Below are 22,349 nucleotides of genomic sequence, written 5' to 3'. Positions count from 1 at the left end.
AATCCACTAACAATATCTCATAATCAAGCACAGACAAGATCTTACAACTTGTGAATGAGAAACAAGATTTGTTTCTATATGAAAATCTGATGAAAAGTTTCTTGTAGGGTGTTCCTCTTGGATTTTAAAAGTGAGTCTATCATCCAACAAGGGTCCTGAGTATTTTTAACACTCAGCAGAGTTTAACATAACACATAACATAACACATCAAAAGCACTCTAGGCCAGAACAACTTTAGAACCAGTGGAATAAAAAAAGAATAAAGAAATATATAGTGTCATCTACAAATGTACATTGTGCTTTTGGGTAGCATAGTATTGTTTATATTCAGAGTGTATAAATGCACTTGACATGTGTCTGTGAAGGTTCTCAGTCATCCAGGTCATCGTAGTCAAAGGAGCTTGCAAAGAAAAGCGTCTGGACTTCTTTGAGTTGCTTGAAGACGTTTCACCTCTCATCTGAGAAGATTCTTCAGAACTGAAGAAGCTTCTCAGATGAGAGCTCCTTTGACTACGATAACCTGGATGACTGAGAACCTTCACAGACAGAAAGAGCTATGGTGAGGATGCTCTTCATGGATTACGGCTCAGTGTTCAATACTATAATACAAGACATCCTCACCACCAAACTGGACCACTTCCACATCCCCCATGCCACCTGCACCTGGATCAAAGATTTCCTCAGCTACTGCCAGAGCCATACTGTGCTTGGCCTGCCAGTACCTGTCAGCTGCCTCCTGGAATGGCACAGTTAGCCTGTGGACTCACGCTTTAGCTTGACAGCTCCCTTCAACTCCACTGTCCACCATCTGGTTCCTCCCTCCAGGAATGCTGTTGAAGCACTCCTGGAGACTGGAATCGAAGATCTCGTGGACCAAAGCCTCTGCCAGATGCTCTCAGTACACCTTCACTTGGTGTACTTCGTGGTGATCAAGCAATAGCTCAGCTCCTCTCTTCACCTAGTTTTCCAAGTACTTTGGGAAGCCTGAAGTACTGTAATGAGTAACTGAGTCACTGCTTTGGTGTTTTTATATGTAGATTGCTTTACAACCACAATTTTTAGTAACAGTATGTAAATTGTCTTCTGCACATTGGTAATTCAACATATTTTATAACTGTCAGATAGCATTGTCTTTATTCTGTGCAAAGACTAAAATCAGCCCTGGACTGAAATGTCAATTCTCCATTAAGGACAGGTTTACCTGTAATGGATGAAGGCCTCGGTCCTGTTGTGACATTTCCTAATAAAGAAAAAAACAACACCTGCTCCTATAACAAATACTTATGCCAGTTATGTTTTTGTCTGTGCTTGTGGACCCAAAACAGATAAAACAAAATACATGAATTCCCCCCTTTCAATCCCTGAAAGGTTCGGGAGAGGACACCTGCAGGCAGTTACAAGTTTGTTTGTTTTTTCCTGATCAGGTGGAGACCGGAGAATTGAGTACCGGGAGTGGTACAGACCGCTAGTGTGGTTCTGGATCTTGGGTGGCCTGGCTTATTTTGCTGCAGTGTTGAACATGATCAGTGACTGGCTGAGGGTGCTGTCCAAAAAGACAAAAGAAGAGGTACGTTTTCACATTAAACCTCTAATCTGGGTGCCACCAAATTGCCATAATTTTACTATACAGCTGTTTATTCTGTCATATACATTAAGTTGTATTTAGTCAGATTTTGCCTGCCAAAGTTATTCATCCTTACAGTTCAACCTATTTCTGACTGGTGACATATTCCAGTGAGAATCCCTTCTGTTTTGAATTAACATCTAATCTAATTTGTCTCATGTTCCAAGTACTCAGAGAAGTATGTTTCTGATTACCATGTGATAAGAAAACAGACATTCTGTTTTCAGGGGCTCTGCAGGTGGGGTGCACACAATAAGGTAAAGGGAACCTAGTGCAGTATATTTACTAAACCTTATATCTGACAATATTCTTTTCCTGAGGTTGGAGAGATCAAAGCTCATGCAGCTGAGTGGAAAGCAAATGTTCGAGCTGAGTTCAGAGAGACACGCCGGCGCATGAGCATAGAAGTCCACGACAAGTTACAGCGAGCTGCAACCATCCGAAGCATGGAGAGACGGCAGCTAGGCCTGGACCAGCGTGCTGTGTCCCTGGACATGCTTTCCCCAGAACGGCGTGCCATCTTCAACAGTCTGGATGCCAACAACTATAAGACTTCTTCCCAGGAAAGTATCGACACTAAGCTAAACAACCTTCGACTGCGAGAGGCCGAACAGTGTGACCGACGCTCCAGCTCCCAAACCATGTCTGAGGACAACATTTTTAATCGCCTTGGCTCCGTCACCAAGCTAGCCAAGCGTAACAGGAATAGAGACCTAAAGAAAAACATCCCAGATGAAACTCGCCGGCCTCATAGTGAAGCGTACGGTTACAGCATACCTGCTTTTGACTGCAGCATACCTACGACAGATGAAGGAAGAAGAAAAGACGAAGGAGAGGATGAAAACGAAGACAAGGAATGCAACACCAGTTTGTCGGATTTTCCACTGTTTGTGGAAGCTTGCAAGCTGCAAAATGGGCTTATACAGGAGCACACCAAAGAGAACGAGGATGACAAAACCCATGATACAGATCTCCATATTAAGATAGACTCTGCATGATCCTACAGATGAGTTTTTAAATACCACCATTAGTGCCTCTCCCTTATTCCTGTGTGTGCTTGAGCAAGGACAGAACCTTTCCTTTTTGATATATACAGTAATGGTCACATATTCAATGGGCTCTATGGATCTGAGGCATAGATGTTACTTTCTATAAATCAAGACCTGGAAGGGTTTCTGTCATTGTTCTTTGACAAATGATTGTTAAGTTATAGTAAAAGTTGTCAGCTATGTCCATTGTTTTTCTCAATTGTACTGTACTCAGCTATAATCTATAAAGATACACACGTATCCCATGGAGAGATTTCAATTGTCCAAGTGGGAAAGGGAATTTTCTGTTTTGTCATAGTATACAGTACATGTCATATACAACCACAAGTTGTTAGTCAGCACTGTTTCTTCTGTACACTGCACTTTCACTTGAATTTGAAATGAAATATAAACAAACATATAAAGTTTTGGCATGGGCGGAGCTACAAGAAACTGTTCTGACCATCTACACGGGGCCCCGCTTTTAGAAATGATCCAGAAACATTTAGACATGGCAGCAATTACCAATGTGTCCAACCATGCAGATGATGTGGTTTGTAAAGAACCAGCGAAATTGTAAAAAATAAGCTGATGCAGATCACTCTCCAGATTCAAAAGTGTTAGCATTAAAAAATTAGACTTAAAAACAGAACTGGCACTGTTAGATGTGTGATGAAAGTTTGGATGTCAGTGACAGAATTGGAGGTGTCTTAAATGAGGTCTTATGTGTACACACAGACGTACAACTTTGTTGTGACTTCATCCGTGTCTCAAGCATAATAAATATGAAAACAGAAAAAAAAATGCTGTGTGGAACATTAAAACATAAAGGCCTGACTTTCTTATGATGTGTTAGTTGTCATGTTGCCTACTAAAAATTGATTCTTAAAATGTGCATTGAAATGTGACTAAAAACATGCCACATGTTGTCTGTGCATGATCCCCAACCTTAGCCATTGTCTCTGTACAATGTCTGACCTCTTTTAACACTATCTCAGGGCCTGATATTGTCTCCTAAGTATTGAATGAGGGGTCAGTAACTATACCTGTTCTCAATGAAAGAATGAAAATAGAATGGAAGAAGAGCCATAATGAAAGAGGAATGTCTATTGCATATTCTCCATGAAACATGGTTTGAGACGATGGGTTTGAGAGTATAAAAGGGACTTGCTGTTACTGTCAGTGTGCATCGTGCCCTTGTTATTGTACCTTAAACGAACATATTTAGGAGGTGTAGATTGTCTGTGGCAGTGACATTACAGATCTTGATTTGACTTGGGTTTACCCCTTCGCCTGCAGTCTGGAAAATTCAAATGGATGGACGTCAGTGGAACACGGATCCACCAGGACTGACACCTGATAGGCTGTGACACCTGTCAAACGAGTAAATGTGGTCCAAAACATACAATTCTAGCCTTAATACCTTTTTGATGGATTTTAACAGGAGGAAGGATTTTAGCTCTGGAGAATCAATCTTGATGTGAAAAACATGGGATTGGACAGTTTGGGACATTATCAATGAAATTCTATGCAGTTGGAGATTTCTGTGCAGCCAGCATCTGATGGCCATTGCCAGTACTCCATCTTCATGAACTTGTGCATCGGCTGCAGCTTCAGCCATCGTATTGGCTGTTTGAGCAGATAATTTCCCCCAAAATAAAATAGTCTCGTACTCACTGTGTACCTTTTAAGGGGGGAAAAAGAAAACGTGCTTAAATCATACTGTGATATTATGATGCTCATACTGTTTTAAACACCGCTCCTAGCCTCATGTTAATGTAGTCACTATCTGTGTATGCACTCTTGTCTTATCTTACTGTTCACATTATTAAGTGAAGCTCTAGGCTAGTGTCAATGCAAGAAGGTGTGTTTTAAAATGCTTCCAAGTGATACAAAAATGCAAAGCTTACAAAGAAAACCAAGACATGGAACAAGGCATGCTGTATTACAGATTATTATAATGTATATGATGTTGACTGTATACGACCACTTGCTTCAAAGGATGGCGTTTTTAACTGCCTGTGTTAATAAGATGCACAAGCTATGTACTTAGACACTGCTCACAGTATCTCCTGTGCAACCATTACATTAAAGGTAGTGATTGCCTTTTGGAATTAAAGATCACTAAATGAGTGCTATTTATGATTTTGCAAATGTCAAGATTCAATTTGTCCTGGTTTTAGTTTTAGTTATTGTTTCCTGTGTCTGTTTCTGAAAAATATCCACCACAGACCTGCATCACTTTCAGATACACTTCCTGACTCTTTGGTTACAAAGGGTAGCTACTTGCATTCAGATAAACAAGGAGAAATTGGGGCATGTTGGATCAGTTTCTGCTGTTCTTAACAAAGATATAATGTATGTTTAACATGACATGCAATACCCCAGGTGTATCAAAGCCAGCTGTGACCGGAGCATGAACCTGAAACTAATCACACAGACTTTATTAATTTTGTGTGTGTGTGTGTGTGTGTGTGTGTGTGTGTGTGTGTGTGTGTGTGTGTGTGTGTGTGTGTGTGTGTGTGTGTGTGTGTGTGTGTGTGAGTGAGTGAGTGAGAGAGAGAGAGAGCTTTCACCTATCCAAATCATTTAATTCAGGTCTTCCAATGGCCCCTTTCACAGCCACAGGTGTATAAAATCAAGCACCTAGGCTTGTTAGGCATGTAAAATCAGAGCGGGGTTAGTGGATGCTGATCTGCATAGTGCCACGGAATCATACCTTCAAACTAGAGCTAGGCATCTTGTCTGGTGTAGTCCAGGAATCATGTTTCCAGGGTTTAAAATTTTAGGGTCAAGTGCTGTAAACAAAAGCACTGCAGGTAGGTGGTGTGTCCAGAGGGTATAGGCTATATAAAAGAAAAAGGATAAAAACAACAAGAAGATTCTTACATCAACTTTTATTTTGTTAACTATTTCTCTTTAATCATCCACAGATCTGGTCAGGTTTGCTTTGACAACATGTGCACCCCTTTGTCCTCTCAGACCTGCTACAAAGGTTTGAGGTTTAGGCACTTGGCTTGCACCATCTCTCTTGCTTTGACAGGCAGCATTCTTAGGAAGCCAGGTCTGAGTGACATTTTCCCGCCTCATGTGACTCAGGTCAGTCTGTACTGAAACGGTAACTCTGGTCTGAAGATTGGCCTAGAGATATGAAGCATGGAAATGAAAGGTCAGTAAATAAAGTCGTGCATTGAGACAAACAAAACAGAACCCAACTCTTGAAACCACTGTAATACGGTAAGGTCCAGTTAACTTTGTTAGTTACATCTTGCTAGTACCAGGTTAGAGTTTGCCTTTCATAACTCCCTCAGTTCTTGTAGCATATACTCAACAAGGTGATGGAAACAATCCTTTTAGGATTTTGGTCCAATAGCATCACATAGCTGCTACATGTTCATTGGCTTCCACATACATGATGAAAATCCCGTTCGAAATCCTATCCTATATAATCCACTATAAAAGTTCTTAAAAGTACTCTGTTGGACTGCGATGGTGACTGTGAAGCCCATTTCAGTGCTACAATGACAACTCATTGTCATGTTCATAAAATCCTTTTGAGATGATTTAAGCTTTGTAACAGGATGTGTTAAGCCATCTGAAGGTGGTTACACTGTGGCTATAAAGGGATGGGAAAAGTCAACAATACTACCCAGGCATTTAAAAAAATGCTTGGTTGCTACTAATGGACTTCAAAGTATGCATAGATAATATCCCTCATGCCATTATACCACCACCAGGAGCAACCTGGGCTGCTGATCCAAGGCAAGATGGATCAGGGTTTCCAGAACCACAATCTTTACTGTCAGTGTGCTTTCGAACAACGAAAACTGTATGCAAACCCGTTCAGTACAAGTAAAAAAAAAGGGCAATGTTAAGAAAAAGAAGTATATCTGTACAATAAATTTTAAACAAAGAAAAAAAATATATAGTATGTACAAGACTGTATCAGAATGAACAAGTGAGAATACACACAGTGATTCAGTCCTTAGAATATTGCACGGTTCCTTGGAAATATTGCACAGTTAAAAGAAGAAGAAGAATATTGCACAGCTAAAAAGAAAAAAGAAAAGAAAATATTGCACAGTTGAAGGTTGTGTTTTTGCATTGATTTATCTCCCTGCATTTATTAATGCAACAGCCCTGGTGTATGTGCTTTTTCTCAGTCTGTTTGTTTGGCCTTAAATGTCCTGTTCATGGTGTTTACACCACATTTTTACACTACATTCAAATGTTGTGGCAAAAATCTAGACTCATCAGACCAGGCTATTTTCTATCGTGTCTGTTTTATTCTATTCTATCCGATAATTTTTTTGAGCACATACATACTGTACCAGATTCAAAGTGTGATGTGTTCAAAGAGACCTTTCTGCATTCATTAGATGTAATAAGTGGTTATTAGAGTTCCTGTCCAGCCCAAAGATATTAGGCCATTCTCCTCTGATAACTAATATCAACAAAGTATTTTCTCCCAGAGAACTGCAGCTCACTGGATATAGGCTCAGAACACAGACAGCACAATGTTCATTTAGAGAAGGGTTGTTAATGACAAAAGCTGTACAGGTAAAGATGAACCTGAGGCTGCTGTGGGACGCCTTGTTCCAAGAAATTAACATATTCATTCTTAATAAAAGCAGCAAAGTTACACATCGACACACAAACATACACACAAAGACTTTAAGCACTTAAAATACTTACTATAAACTTACTGCATTTATAGTAAGTATAAATGTACAGTAAACTAATATCTGCTAAAACTTGTAAATGTGACCATTTCTGCATGTCATTGGGGTGCTATGAGGTCTATGAAGTTCTATTATAAAGTACACAAGAAAATTATATAAGAAAAAAAAACACTATAGCACATACAGTAATTGAAAAGATAATCCAAGCACAATCAGAAGGGACACTTATGAAGGAAAATGTAACTTCTGATAAAACCACATCAAATTGTAAAACTGTAAAACATGGAGACAGAAAGAAAGAGCATCAGGACACATCAAACAAAAAGCTACTATAACTGTGAGCGTCGGATGGCCACCCTGCATATGCGCGTTTGTTTTCGTTCATGACACTTACTTCCATGCCCTGCCTAGAGCCGTCCAGTTGGATTGCACAGATTTGCCACTTCCAGAAATGTTTAGCCCATTTACTCCCTTTTTATGGGCCAGAAAGAAGGTAGTCAGAATTGACCGTGGCTGACAGAGAATTCCAGGGTCTCCTGAGGGTCTTCGTCACCATCAGGTGGGCTCCTGAGGTTCTCCATCTCCATTGTCTGCCTCCAATGCCTTTCACAAACGTGAGACTAATCTAACCTGTAGACTCACTGAGTGGGATAAACAATGCCGAGTCTAGGCCATGATCCGCTGCTTACTTTATGGCTTTTTCCACCCCGAGTTGTGGCTTTCTTATGGAAAGTGATTAAACGGGCTGAACCTGTCTGGAAGTGACAAATCTGTGCAATCCACTGGACAGCTCCAGGCAGGGTGGCCTCTCAACTGTTCCAATACTACTATTCTGTTCTGTGACTTTTGATATTCTGCTACTGCTGATAAGTCTTTTCACATTCATGAATCATTCAAAAACAGAACAGTTTACATTGTACATTTTAAATGAATGACAAAAACCTCTCTGAAAAAGGTTACAAGCAACCCAAGTTTAATATATTACCTAACGCTGTTTGTAGAAAATGTCATACTTTTAAGTTATAACACCGTTAAGTATTACTATAGGTTTCAACACTTAGCACACATCAGACTACAAAGTGAGAAAAATAAATGAACGTGTCTCACCAATTTGAGAGCTTTTCGTCTAAGCTCCCACTCATTCCACTCATATGACTTGACAATGTTTTTCTCCACAGGGTGAATTTCAGTCTGAGTGCCACACTCACATTTTATACCTGGCTTCACCGGTAAACCCTTTCTTGGCTGGGTCTGCCAAACCAAAAGTCGAAATCAGTTACTACCAACAGATTGTCCAAACATAAAGTTTTAAAAGCTCCTGTGAATTTCATTAAATGTTTTTGAAGTGTGTGTTGTGGCTATTAGAAAGTTACCTGTGAGAGTCTGCTCACATCAGAGTATGGACTAATACAGGAAAACTGTTGGTGGAGTTTGAGGAGCTGAATGAGTTCAGGGGAGTATTTGGCTTTTTCTGCAACCTCTGCAACAAAGCTGTCTGGACTAAGGGCAAACTTCATGGCAGCTTCTTTGGAGGTAAAAACATAGAGCTTCTCCTTGTGTTTCAGGGCTCCAATGTATGGATTACCTGCAAGAGATAAACATTAATATAATATTGGTCTACAGCCTCCCTTTGATCTACTCTATGTTCATTTAATTTGAAGTTAATGAAACAATCTTCCCCCTGATCCACCCATCAGAGAAGGAGACTGAATGTTAGACAAGGTGCTTAAGTATAGAAAAAAGTGCTTCTATGAAGTCTTATGTGATGAAGTGCTTTGAGTGCCCAGTTAACTAACCGATTAATGTATCTAATTACACAGGTGAGAAGTTTCACTAAGATAAACACTCATATTAGCCTTATCATCAAAGACTTGTATTGGCTAACACTGTACTTAAAAACTATTGGTAATCCCCACCATTTATGCTTTCCAATAACATCATAGTGGCAACAATCACAGCCATGCCTGCTTACTTGATGGACAGCTTTACTCAAGTTGTCTGCTGCTAATCTTAGTATATCACCTTTATGATTCATTTTAATACTCTGGTTCAGAAATTCAGGGCTGTGAAAGAGACAGTCCAGCTGCAAAAACAGGTACATGTCCTGTAAATCAGTGTCAACCTAATACTGCAGTATTTATTTATTTAGTTAGTCATAGGTGGAAAAATTTGATGTGCTGACATGTAGGAGAGAATTAACACGTTGTTAGCATTCAGCCTGGTCTTAATGAGTGACGCCAAACAGCGCTCCCACAGACTACTAAGAATGATCAACAACTGATATTATTTCTATACTGATTCTGTGCAATTAAAGCAGTATCATCATATGATCCCTCAACCGAAGTGTAGGGAATAAAAAAATAAAATAAAAAATAAATACTTGAAAAACACGATTTGTAAAATATATTACGTAGATTGTAGGGATTGCATTCTTTTAAAATACAGCAAATTCAACAAATCTGTGGAAAATAGCTGCAGTACATTTAAGGCCAAAAGCAAGTTTTACAGACAGGTAAGAGAGTCCAGACTATCATTAGTATTACACATGTTAGGTGACCATTCAAACAGCTCTCCAACCACCCACAGAAGGCAAATGACTTCCAAACCCCACCCCAAATATCACTACCTTTGTCCAGCTGAACCTGGTTCAATAAACCTAAATCTGATTCATTCTAGTTACAAACTTGAACAAGCATTATGCCAAGACATACTGTTATCAAACCTATATTTAGTAGGCAGACTATTAACACACATCACTATATATATATATATATATATATATATATATATATATATATATATATATATATATATATATATATGTTATAGCATCAACTCTGTCAGCATGACTGAGCACCAAGTCAGCAGCTTCGTCCTCTTCACTCACCAGTTTGGAATAATCGTGACTTCACAATCAACAATAAAACGTTATACTTGGAAAATCAAAGGCATTACACATTCTTAACTAGAGCTTCTAAAAGGTGTCTCAGACACAGTTGACTGCATTCCATTTTTGAATTTTATAATATAACATTTTAATTACAATACTAGCCTAAATTCTGGATGGATGGATGGATGGATGGATGGATGGGATCAGGAAGGCAGTATAATTATAGCTATGAAGAGGCTTTGGTCACCACCTTTGTGACCATTCAGAGAACAACTTCATAATTCCCTGCAACTTCATGAGTGTTTTTAAAGAAAGCTGACACCTTTACTCACACACCTAAATGTGTTTTACCTAAGCAAAAAACCATCACACTGGAATCGTACCTGGAAGTAGAAGGCCATCTCTGGTTACAAGTGTGTAGCCACAGAATCCATTATACTGTAGGGGTATTTCCTCAAAATTGACTGTTGTTTCAGGAAAAAGCCATTCCTGTGTCTTCAGGGAAGCTGGATCAACGCAGTTATCTGAAAGACAAAATAAATCACAACCACATTTAAGACTGGCAAAAGCATAGATCTTCATTTCTCTTTTTTGTAACTCTTGTGGAAAATGCAGTTTTGTTTCTGTGGGTGACCAAAGCCATACCTGAAGACTCAAGCATTCTCTGTTCGTCTGTCTTCACCTCTGAGTCCTCCAACAGACTTTCTAGATATGCTTCAGAGAAAATCCTGGCCTGGGAGGCAGAGAAGGGCTGGAGTCTGAGCATGATTTTATTGAGCATGTTCAGGAACTCACCCTCATCCCGAAGTTCAAACCATAACTTTGACAGCATCTTGAATAATGAGAAATGACAAAATAAAGACTCTAGTTACAGACAAATATAAGAATCAAGGAGAAAGAAAATCTTGTACACACTTCCATCTATTCCTTCAGATGAAATATAAAAAGACATTAACTGTAACAACTTAAGAACACTTCAAAACAAAGCAACTTACGAAAACTGTTGCAGCTGGTACTGCTGTTTTTGACTGCACAGTTTCTTTTAGCATCTTCATCTGTGATGAGACGTCACTCAGCAGGGTTTCAACATGCTTAGCACATGAATTTGCATCAGCCTGGTGGTACAGGAAAATTAATATTTCACTAAATATTTTAATATAAAAAAAAAAATCACCTTCAATAAGATGAAAATAGCCTAAAATGCCCAGTGGTACATATGAAATAATAGCAATGGGCGTACACAAAACATTGTGCATGCTTTGTTTCGTTTTGTGCTTTTTTTATTGTCCAAACTTTTAACAGTGAGTATCTCAAGGAAAAAATACTCAATAACCAAAATGAGACTAAGGCTGAAATAACAGTATTCAATTATTTCAGCCTGATCATCACTTTTGTGACCATATGGTTGGTAAAACAGCTGGTTAAAGAGCTCGACCCAGGATGCAACATCCAGGTAGAAAATATTTTTCAGTTTTATTATTTGACAATATTATTCAGCTGCAATTTAAGGTTGTTAGTTTAGTTATTGTTAAAGTATTATGCAGTTATTTTATAAGTGTATTTAAAATGTACACTTCATGTTGTGTTGTTACCACTACTCTATAATTATACAGGCATCTTGCTTTAATTGATACACACTTCACATTAGTCCGTGATAGTCGCCCACTGGAAAAATTTATTTATCCTCTTAAATGCTGCCGACTTTTAAATTCAGAATTATACAATCAGTTTTTGCTTTTATCTATGTGCGCACTGGATGCTTTTTGTAGTGATTTCACTACGAGAGATCATACAAATGACATTCAGTGGCTTCAGCCGTCTATGGGTGAACCTCTCCAGTCAGAAAGTGGGCGTGACCCAAGATAAACTTCGCTCAACTTTCAGGCCAGTCACCCAGTGGTCAGCTTCATGATGATCATGTGGTGATCAAATAGCTTTCAGTGTGTACACAGCTTAAAACACTGTCTTAATATACTGTAGTACACGTTTCAATTAATTACTGCACCCATTTCTTTTTTCCTAGCTCAAGACTTTTGCAAAGCACTAAAAGTTGGTACTATTGTTATTATTAAATGACTGATATCACTGTTATAACAGGTGTAGTCTCCATGTAAATACCATGTTTTTAACATTTTGTTTAAAGTTACTGCCACCTTACCAGTAACATTTTTAGGAAAACTTCATGCTGTCTGGCATTGTACAAAGCCTGTTTGAGGAGAATAACGGGCATGTCAGAATGTCCCAGCTGAACATCAGAGCTTGTTAGCTTCTCCAGCACAACAGTGTACTTGAACACCAAAGTCTGTGTCACACACAGCTCATTTGCTATGCTTTTACTGGTGACTGGAAGAGCCTCTTGAAGAACTGCAGGCACTGCAAGGAGAACACAAAAAGGTATAAATATCACTGTTGTTAGATCTGTGTGTTTTGTGAATCTATATACATTCAGCTGGACTTTATCATGCCCCAAATTAAGATTGAGTAGGCTGAAGAAAGACTGGAAGAGAAAATCCAGCAGGGGAACTAGAAAGCAAGAATAGGAGGAGGAGAACTGGAGAGAAGAGAGGACCCGAGTCACGGCGTGATAGCCCTGTGACAGCACAGGACACAGAACACAAAGCTGACATGTGGGAAATGCTGGAGCTGGAGCTGGCTGCCATCACCACTGGAAAGAGGCCTGACAGAGTGGAGTTGGGTAAGAGCCTGAAGCCTCCCCCAGCCCTGTGAGTAACCTGTTTGTTTCCTCTTTTGATGTAACAACTTGTGTCAGGGGCTGAACCTGACAGATTCTTTAAAACAGTACTGTCCACAGTTAAACCTCCCCACAGAAACCCTCAACATCTAAGGTGCACATATGCATATGTAATGGGGTGTGATTTGTGGCTCAGCTGCAATGGAGGGGTGGAGTGATAGATTCAGGGTGTGGTCAGCAGCTCTCCATCATCAATCATGCCTCCCCTATTTGAGTTGGACAAAATTACCTGATGCCAGAGCTGTGTGCTGTGCTGAAGGAGGCAGCTGGAGGCCTGCAGAAACTAAAGAGTGTGAAGCACCACAAAAAAACGTTCACTTACTTTGTGATGCTGAGTGCGTTGGATCTTTTTGTCACGATTGGTACCGAAATCCAGTTGTGGGATGATGGGCCTATGACTAACGCAGTTGAGTGACACTGGCAGATATTGTGGTGGAGTTGATGCATTGGGAGCAGGTGTTGGTGCATCAACAGCAGCTCAACTGGCTACAAGACCAGGCTGAGTTCCTTTACATGTCAAGGCTCACTGTGTGGCAGGCAGGATGTAGGACCCAAATGCAGGACTCATAAACGCAAGGGTGAGAACTAAAAGTGGCAGCTTTATTTTGGCTGTAAATGACTCTTTAATCATACAACAAACAAAGCCAAAAGCGAGGAACTAGAAATATGAACTAAAATCAAAGCACTATGACACTGGGAAGCTAAGGAACTAAACTGGGAAACAGATAGAAAACTACTAGGAGAACACAGGAAAACATGCACCAATAGCGTGCGCCCTGCCCAGAATGTCAGCTGGTGAACCCGCCACCCTTTCCAAAAGCACCCTTGCACCCACTCCTGTTAATGGACGTCCCGTTTGAGCACACTGGTGCAAACCTCATCAGGCCATTTGTAATTCTAGGTGTTGGACCCAGCATTTTGAGTTTATTGTGTTTTTGTATTATAATGATGATGTAAGTTTCTCTAGTTCGTTTTGAGTTTATTCTTTCTATGTTTCTGAGTTTTCTTGTGTTCCCAGTTTAGTCTCTCGTCTGCTAGGTCCTTTTTGTGCCTCCTGTGAGAATCTGTCTTGTTGTCTGTGTTTACGTTTCTGTGCATATAGCTCCCTCGCCCTCTGTGTGTCCAGTCGTTATGTTTTTGTCTCCTTTTTCTGTACACGTGTTCCTCTCATTGTGCTTTATTCTTTGTCTCCCCCGTCTGTCATGTGCATCCACGTGTGTTCTCACCAGCCCGTCTTGTCCCATATGTGCATTTCATGTTTTAGGTTCCTAGTGTTTAGTTTCCCGAGTTTAACTGTCTTGCTAGTTTAGTCCTATCTCCTTGTTTGTGTTTTCGTGCAATCTATGAATAAAACGGCTCTGTTTTTGTGAAGTCCCAGTTTCACGTCTGTTGATTCTCTCCTTTTGGGTCCACCTCATCATCACTTCACACATTCTGCAGCCACATACCATGAAGCCATTTCACTGGAGTGCAGAGGGATATCACTTTGTATTAGTTCTGGTGGATTACGCAACAGGATAACCTGAAGCAATGCTGCTGTGCACCACTTTACCAAAGAGTGTCGTGTAGACACAGTTTCAGGTCATCTCCAGAGTCGGCATATCGAAAGAGATACTGACTGACCAGGACACTTCATTCATGTCTCGGACACTTAAGTTGTCAACCTGATTAAAGAAAACTGCAAAAAAGGTCCAAGCCCAACCAAGAAAAAAAAAGATGTGTACGTTCTAACCCTCAGGGCAAAGCTACACACACTGGGGAGATTGTCACAGGTTTACAGAGTGGATGTTGCTGAACTGAAACTGCGTTTTGCAGAGGTGTCCCCTCTCCCTCCCCTCTGCCCAGTCGTACAACACTCACAAACCACCATTATGGAGCAAGGTCTATAGTGTTACAGGCTTGAAACGAAAACAGCTGGACTTTTTGGTTCATGAAGACATTTCATTTCATTTTGGTGAACTGTCGGCCAATGTTGTTGGTCGGCCTACAAATGTTTTTAAAAGTATTTTAACTGCATGCGACTGCTTATAATTTCAAATAGCAAAGAGACAGTCACTGAGCTAAATCTACAGTAGAGGTCTTCTAACAATCAATCTCAAGCTGGCAAAGTGAAAAATAAGCATAAAAACTGTACTTAGTTCATGGATGTCAACCTCCTCTTCACCCCTCTTGTTGGCTTTGTTGAAGAGTCGGATCCCAGTAACAATCATGGTGAGTTCTTTGAGCTGCTGCTCCTGGTCTCTCTTTAAGGCCACTCGAAAGTTTCCCAGTTCAGCCTGAGGGAAGACGCTCTGCAGGACAGCTATGGCAAAGGAAGAAGAGAAGTCAAACGTTAGACACACTGCATGTATAATCATTATTACCACCACCACCATCATTCACTGCATGGCTAATTGTTACACTATATCAGTGTTTCCCAAAATTTTTTTTGCTGGGCCCCCCCATTGTTTTACAAGAAAAATGTTCGGGCCCCCCCACCAACTAAACACCCCCCGCACAAACATATCCTCCAACCACACACACCCATATTTTGTTTTCAAACTCCGTTGCGGTTTATTTCACACCTCAAACATTTAGTAAACAATTAAGCAAATACAAGTAAACTGCAATAAATTACAGGTAGTTATAAAATAATCTCAGAACTCTTTTACGCTACGTCCACACTTAAACGGGTATTTTTGAAAACGCAGCTGTTTCTACGCGTTTGGACATTTCGTCCACACGTAAACGGAGTTTCGAATCACTGAAAACAGATTTTTTTTTTTTTAAAAACGCCGTTTTTTGCGTTTACGTGTGGACAAGGAATACAGAGTTAGTCACGCAACGAGTGGTGCCTTTTTTCACGTCACGCTGTGCGCCACGTTGTTTACATGAGATGAATTGCAGAATGGCAGATAGACAAAATACTGTTAATCTTACTATCTTCAGGTTTTACACGCTTACGTATACACACGCAGTTACTGTCCCTCCATTTAGAAAGGCAGAGGCGTCACGGTGTAATTATTTTACGTGTAGTTGTTTTTTTTTCCTGTGTAATATTCAACATTGCTATCAATACATTTCTCAAAAAATGCCTCTGTGTGCAAAATGGGTTCAAAAACATAAACAACTGTGTTATACTGTTTGTCCTTGATTTGAACTGGGGAAACAAATCGTGGTAGGACAGGCCGGATATTATTTGTATCCCACTGTAACTTTACTATATACAGTGGGGCAAAAAAGTATTTAGTCAGCCACCGATTGTGCAAGTTCCCCCACTTAAAATGATGACAGAGGTCAGTAATTTGCACCAGAGGTACACTTCAACTGTGAGAGACAGAATGTGAAAAAAAATCCATGAATTCACATGGTAGGATTTGTAAAGAATTTATTCGTAAATTAGGGTGGAAAATAAGTATTTGGTCACCTCAAACAAGGAAAATCTCTGGCTCTCACAGACCTGTAACATCTTCTGTAAGAAGCTTTTCTGTCCCCCACTCGTTACCTGTATGAATGGCACCTGTTTGAACTCATCATCTGTATAAAAGACACCTGTCCACAGCCTCAAACAGTCAGACTCCAAACTCCGCCATGGCCAAGACCAAAGAGCTTTCGAAGGACACCAGGAAAAGTATTGTAGACCTGCACCAGACTGGGAAGAGGGAATCTACAATAGGCAAGCAGCTTGGTGTGAAAAACCAACTGTGGGAGCAATCATCAGAAAATGGAAGACATACAAGACCACTGATAATCTCCCTCGATCTGGGGCTCCACGCAAGATCTCATCCCGTGGGGTCAAAATGATCATGAGAACGGTGAGCAAAGATCCCAGAACCACACGGGGGGACCTGGTGAATGACCTGCAGAGAGCTGGGACCAAAGTAACAAAGGTCACCATCAGTAACACACTACAACGGCAGGGAATCAAATCCCGCAGTGCCAGACGTGTTCCGCTGCTGAAGCCAGTGCATGTCCAGGCCCGTCTGAAGTTTGCCAGAGAGCACATGGATGATCCAGCAGAGGATTGGGAGAATGTCATGTGGTCAGATGAAACCAAAGTAGAACTTTTTGGTATAAACTCAACTCGTCGTGTTTGGAGGAAGAAGAATACTGAGTTGCATCCCAAGAACACCATACCTACTGTGAAGCATGGGGGTGGAAACATCATGCTATGGGGCTGTTTTTCTGCCAAGGGGACAGGACGACTGATCCGTGTTAAGGACAGAATGAATGGGGCCATGTATCGTGAGATTTTGAGCCAAAACCTCCTTCCATCAGTGAGAACTTTGAAGATGAAACGAGGCTGGGTCTTCCAACATGACAATGATCCAAAACACACCGCCCAGGCAACAAAGGCGTGGCTCCGTAAGAAGCATTTGAAAGTCCTGGAGTGGCCTAGCCAGTCTCCAGACCTCAACCCCATAGAAAATCTGTGGCGGGAGTTGAAAGTCCGTGTTGCTCGGCGACAGCCCCAAAACATCACTGCTCTCGAGAAGATCTGCATGGAGGAATGGGCCAAAATACCAGCTACTGTGTGTGCAAACCTGGTAAAGACCTATAGTAAACGTTTGACCTCTGTTATTGCCAACAAGGGTTATGTTACAAAGTATTGAGTTGTATTTTTGTTATTGACCAAATACTTATTTTCCACCCTGATTTACGAATAAATCCTTTACAAATCCTACCATGTGAATTCATGGATTTTTTTTTTCACATTCTGTCTCTCACAGTTGAAGTGTACCTCTGGTGCAAATTACTGACCTCTGTCATCATTTTAGGTGGGGGAACTTGCACAATCGGTGGCTGACTAAATACTTTTTTGCCCCACTGTAAAGAGCTAACATCTCCAAAATGTCAGGAGTAGTTATTTATTACAACAAGTGTTTGTGAACTAAAAATAAAGAATGTGGGATACTGTTTGTCCGTGATTTGGACAACCCAGCGCGTGCTGCCGATGCAAGGGAAACTAATTCTGTCGCAGAGACCTACCTCGGCACTTGTGCAGGTGAAGCCAGTGTCCAAGCTTTCTTTTTTTCATACCCCCCCGGGAACCTCTGCACCATATTATGTAAAATTGTTCATTTATTTTGTGAATAGAAGAGATTCCATTCAGAAAACTGCTGACAATTTGCTCCCTTTCAGAACCTGATCTTTCTAACTGGAAGTCTGATGTTACATAATATGAACAGACTTGTGGTTCATCAGAAATGTTTTGAAGTTCATAGTCAGCTCACAAGACATATGTTGGAGAATCACTGAGAATAGCAAAAAGTGCTGTCTGGATGATCTGGGGTTAGAATTAGTAGCGCAGCCTTTGGTGTAACGTGGCATTACATTTTCAGTATGCAGACATGACATTGTAGTTGGAACAATGAAAAGTAGTATGAGACCTGTAGCCTCTTCCATAGTGTTGGTATCTGTAGGCGAACCCATAGCAGAGCGCTGCAGGATATAAGTGGTGATTTTCTGGTAAAGGCCATCCAATTCCTTCCTTGATTTCACCCTGTTGTCAGTGATCTCTCTGCACAGTGGACTCAGCTTGGACTCTTCTGACTGGTGGATATCCTCAAGAAACTCACCTACACAAACACACATGGTCATCACCAAAAGTCATTGTGGCAAGGTTTTGCAGTCTGAAGTCTGTACGTGACTCAAATAGAGCACTGCAATAGCACAAACATGACTAAATAAACCCACATATGACAGCTTCAGATAATCAGCTTCTAAGCTGACCAACACACGTTTTAACTAGTCTGGAAATGTATCATTTAAGATCGGGGTTTATGACCTCTAGTGCCTCTGTTAAACAAGTTCAGCATGGCTATGCTGAACTGCAGTTTAACACATCCAGGCTTTCTATGCATTAGACAGCTCATCTAAACATAAAACCCAAGTTGGAGATAATGGGAAATGCAACAGTGGTTATCAATTGATTGGACTCGTTGGTTGACACAAAAATGAACCAACTTAGCATAGCCTACTTTGATCTGTAAAGAACAAAAAATATATAATGGCAAAAAGCAACACTTTTGCTACAAATAGGACAAGACTGCAACAATGTGATGATTTTATTGATTGCAGCACTAGGTATGCCATTTATTTGTTACAAAGCAGCTGCACATGAAGACATGGAAAGCATTACGTCCTCTCCTTGCATACGTACTGAAAACCTACTGCTGAAAAAGATTGGTCTGTAAAAGCGAAGCTGTTGATTTACCTGTCAATCTACAGTCTCATCACTATGGTTACAAGCTCTGGGTAGGGCCTAAAAGAATGAGATTGCAGATACAAGCGACAGGAATAAGCTTTCTTCAAGGGGTGGCTGGCCTCTCCCTTAGAAACAGGAGTTAAGTCATTTGAGAGGGCCTCAGAGTAGAGTTACTACTCCTCCACAACGAAACTAGCCAGCTGAGGTGGGTCAGGTATCTGGCTAGGATGCCTCCTCGGTGAGGTGTTCCAGGCATGTCCCACTAGGAGGAGACCATGGGTAGACCAATGATACGCTGAAAAGATTATGTAACCTGGATAAGCTTGAAAAAGTAGCTGGTGAGAGTTAGGGCTGAGCTTCTCTGCTTAGACTGCTGCCCCTGCAACCCAAACCCAGATAAGCAGATGAAACTAGATGGATGCTAATAATTGGTCATTGGCATTTGTAGACGACTAGACAGATGTTGTATAGCAAAATAAATCTAAATAAAAAAATTGAACAACCTCGAGCAAGCTTAGCATACATTACATACATGTATTGGTGCCACATAAAATCAGAATGAGGTTATACTTACATTTCGTGGTATAATTCATGTCAAAGCACACCTGCATTTTGATAGTGTCAAGGGATGGGCTGCACTTTTCTGTGAGTTTATCCAGACACAGCTGGAAGACATGTTGCAGAGGGAGACATTTTCACTGCTTTGCTGATGACACACAACTTTATCTGTCCATGAAGCCAGATAACACACACCAATTAGTTAAACTGCAGGAATGTCTTAAAGACATAAAGACCTGGATGGCCTCTAATTTTCTGCTTCTTAATTCAGATCAAACTGAGGTTATTGTACTCGGCCCTGAAGATCTTAGAAATATGGTATCTAACCAGATGCTTACTCTGGATGGCATTACCTTGGCCTCCAGTAACACTGAGGAACCGTGGAGTCATTTTTGACCAGGACATGTCCTTCAACGCACATATTAAACAAATATGTAAGACTGCTTTCTTCCATTTGCACAATATCTCTAAAATTAGAAATATCCTGTCTCAGAGTGACGCTGAAAAACTAGTTGATGAATTTATTACTTCTAGGCTGGACTACTGTAATTCATTATTATCAGCATGTCCTAAAACTTGCTGAAAAGCCTTCAGCTAATCCAAAATGCTGCAGCAAGAGTCCTGACAGGGACTAGAAAGAGAGAGCATATTTCTCCTGTTTTGGCTTCCCTTCATTGGCTTCCTGTTAAATCCAGAATTGAATTCAAAATCCTGCTCCTCACATACAAGGTCTTAAATAATCAGGCCCCATCTTATCTTAATGAGCTTGTAGTACCATATCACCCTATTAGAGCACTTCGCTCTCGCACTGCAGGCCTACGTGTTGTTGTTCCTAGAGTATTAAAAACAGAACGGGAGGAAGAGCCTTCAGTTTTCAGGCCCCTCTTCTTCTCAGCTTCCAGTTTGGATTCGGGAGACAGACACCATCTCTACTTTTAAGATTAGGCTTAAAACTTTCCTTTTTCGCTAAAGAATATAGTTAGGGCTGGACCAGGTGATCCTGAATCCCCACTTAGTTATGCTGCAATAGGTGTAGGCTGCTGGGGGACTCCCATGATGCATGGAGTATTTCTTCTTCAGTCACCTTTCTCACTCTCTCTGTGTTAATAGACCGCTCTGCATTGAATCATATTTGTTATTAATCTCTGGCTCTCTTCCACAGCATGTCTTTAATCCTGTCTTCCTTCTCTCACCCCAACTGGTTGCAACAGATGGCCGCCCCTCCCCGAGCCTGGTTCTGGTGGAGGTTTCTTCCTGCTAAAGGGAATTTTTACCTTCCTGCTGTCGCCAAAGTGCTTGCTCATAGGGGATCATATGATTGTTGGGTTTTTCTCTGTATGTGTTATTGTAGGGGCTACCTTACAATATAAGGCATCGTGAGGCGACTTCTGTTGTGATTTGATGCTGTATGAATAAAAATAAATTGAACTGAATAGATTACCATCATTGCTTGTGTTAGTCTTACACCAAAAGAAGAAGGGGTGAACTCAGATTCAGCAGTAACAAGTGTAACAAGTGTAATATATGTTAATAAAAATGGGCTTTACTGTCATACAATAGTAGTCATAAAGAGAAATCAAAGACAAGGGAACAAAACAGAAACTACAGAAGTAAATGAAATAGCCACAAAAAAAAAAAAAAAAAAAAAAAAAAAACAGGATCTAAAAAAATCAGGACTCAGAAGAGGAGAGCGCAGCTGCCACTCCCTGTTTGAAGTTGCCTCCTGTTAAATGGAAACGTCTGACTCTTGGCCTTTCTCCCATAACCTCACTAAATGGAGAAGAAATGCAGTGCATCATGGGAAGCCCCCTTCTACCTCCTAATTTTGTAACAGAACAGAATTTCGACTCAAACATACACAGTGATTTTCAGAACCACTAACACCAATTAGAAAAAGAAATAAAGCAGCTCACCTCTTCGAGTTTTTGAACATCATCTTTAGTAAGGGTCCTGTCAACATTAAAGCCATTTCTTGGGTCCAGCACCACAGCAGACACCTGTGGATGTTTGAGAACATCGTGAACGTGTGCAGCAGCAGCGTTAGCTTAACGACTAAGTGCTTACTTCGTTTTACCGACCATAAAAGCTGCCAGCGTCTCCGACACCGCATCTCCCCTCAGCCTGCACTCGTGCACAATGTGCCCGATTACGGTTTTAAGCAGGGTTTCCGCACCAGCCTGAGACATTTCTACCGCCGGACCTACGGTGGATTGTTGATAAGCAGTTGCCATAGTAGCGGTGCAAATTTGTCCACTAGAGTGCGCTACAGTTAAACAATGCTTTAGTCCATAGATGACTTCTGCAGTTCCCATAGAACGTGGCAAAAGGCCATGCATGTGTCTGTTTTCTTTATGCAACCAGGTCATAAGTTACATATTGTTGTAATTACACAAAATGTGTTCTAAAACCCGAACTGTTTGGAGAAAAATAAAACTCCAGGTTCATTATGACATCTATAAAGAGAAACTTCAATTATATTTTACAACTGAGGAGTGCAAGGAGGTCCTACTTCTCTGACATCGTCACCAAAACCAGTCATAATGCTCGGGTCTTATTTGCAACAGTTGACAGGCTAACAAACCCTCCTGTGTCAGTGGCAGCTGAACTTCATTCGACCATGGCCTGCAA

The 22,349-nt window shown here is 40.7% G+C and overlaps 2 protein-coding genes across 2 annotated transcripts in view; one reads left to right on the top strand and one right to left on the bottom strand.

The window, feature by feature from the left end:
- kcnk10a (potassium channel, subfamily K, member 10a) overlaps window positions 1-4,792 on the top strand; it is a 36,136-nt gene extending 31,344 nt beyond the window's left edge. The window contains exons 6-7 of the mRNA XM_085432957.1: window positions 1,425-1,567; window positions 1,945-4,792. Coding sequence (XP_085289083.1) covers window positions 1,425-1,567; window positions 1,945-2,622 — 821 coding nt within the window. The 3' untranslated portion in view covers window positions 2,623-4,792. The remainder of the gene's footprint in view (window positions 1-1,424; window positions 1,568-1,944) is intronic.
- Window positions 4,793-5,530: 738 nt separating this feature from the next.
- Window positions 5,531-21,977, bottom strand: cfap206 (cilia and flagella associated protein 206). The gene is made up of 12 exons (XM_085432956.1): window positions 21,800-21,977; window positions 21,635-21,718; window positions 19,738-19,828; window positions 18,346-18,534; window positions 15,111-15,278; window positions 12,383-12,597; window positions 11,220-11,339; window positions 10,870-11,056; window positions 10,608-10,748; window positions 8,708-8,919; window positions 8,442-8,585; window positions 5,531-5,793 (listed from the first exon to the last, which is right to left on the bottom strand). The coding sequence occupies exons 1-12, from the start codon at window positions 21,950-21,952 to the stop codon at window positions 5,572-5,574; spliced, it is 1,926 nt and encodes a 641-aa protein (XP_085289082.1). The 5' UTR covers window positions 21,953-21,977; the 3' UTR covers window positions 5,531-5,571.
- Between the last annotated feature and the right edge of the window lie 372 nt (window positions 21,978-22,349).

This window comes from Copadichromis virginalis, linkage group LG15, assembly GCF_057382275.1.
Source record: "Copadichromis virginalis isolate Kocher_CV1m ecotype Utaka linkage group LG15, C_Virginalis_male_GT1.1, whole genome shotgun sequence".
NCBI classification, from domain to species: domain Eukaryota; kingdom Metazoa; phylum Chordata; class Actinopteri; order Cichliformes; family Cichlidae; genus Copadichromis; species Copadichromis virginalis.
This window is presented reverse-complemented; position numbering and strand designations above follow the sequence as displayed.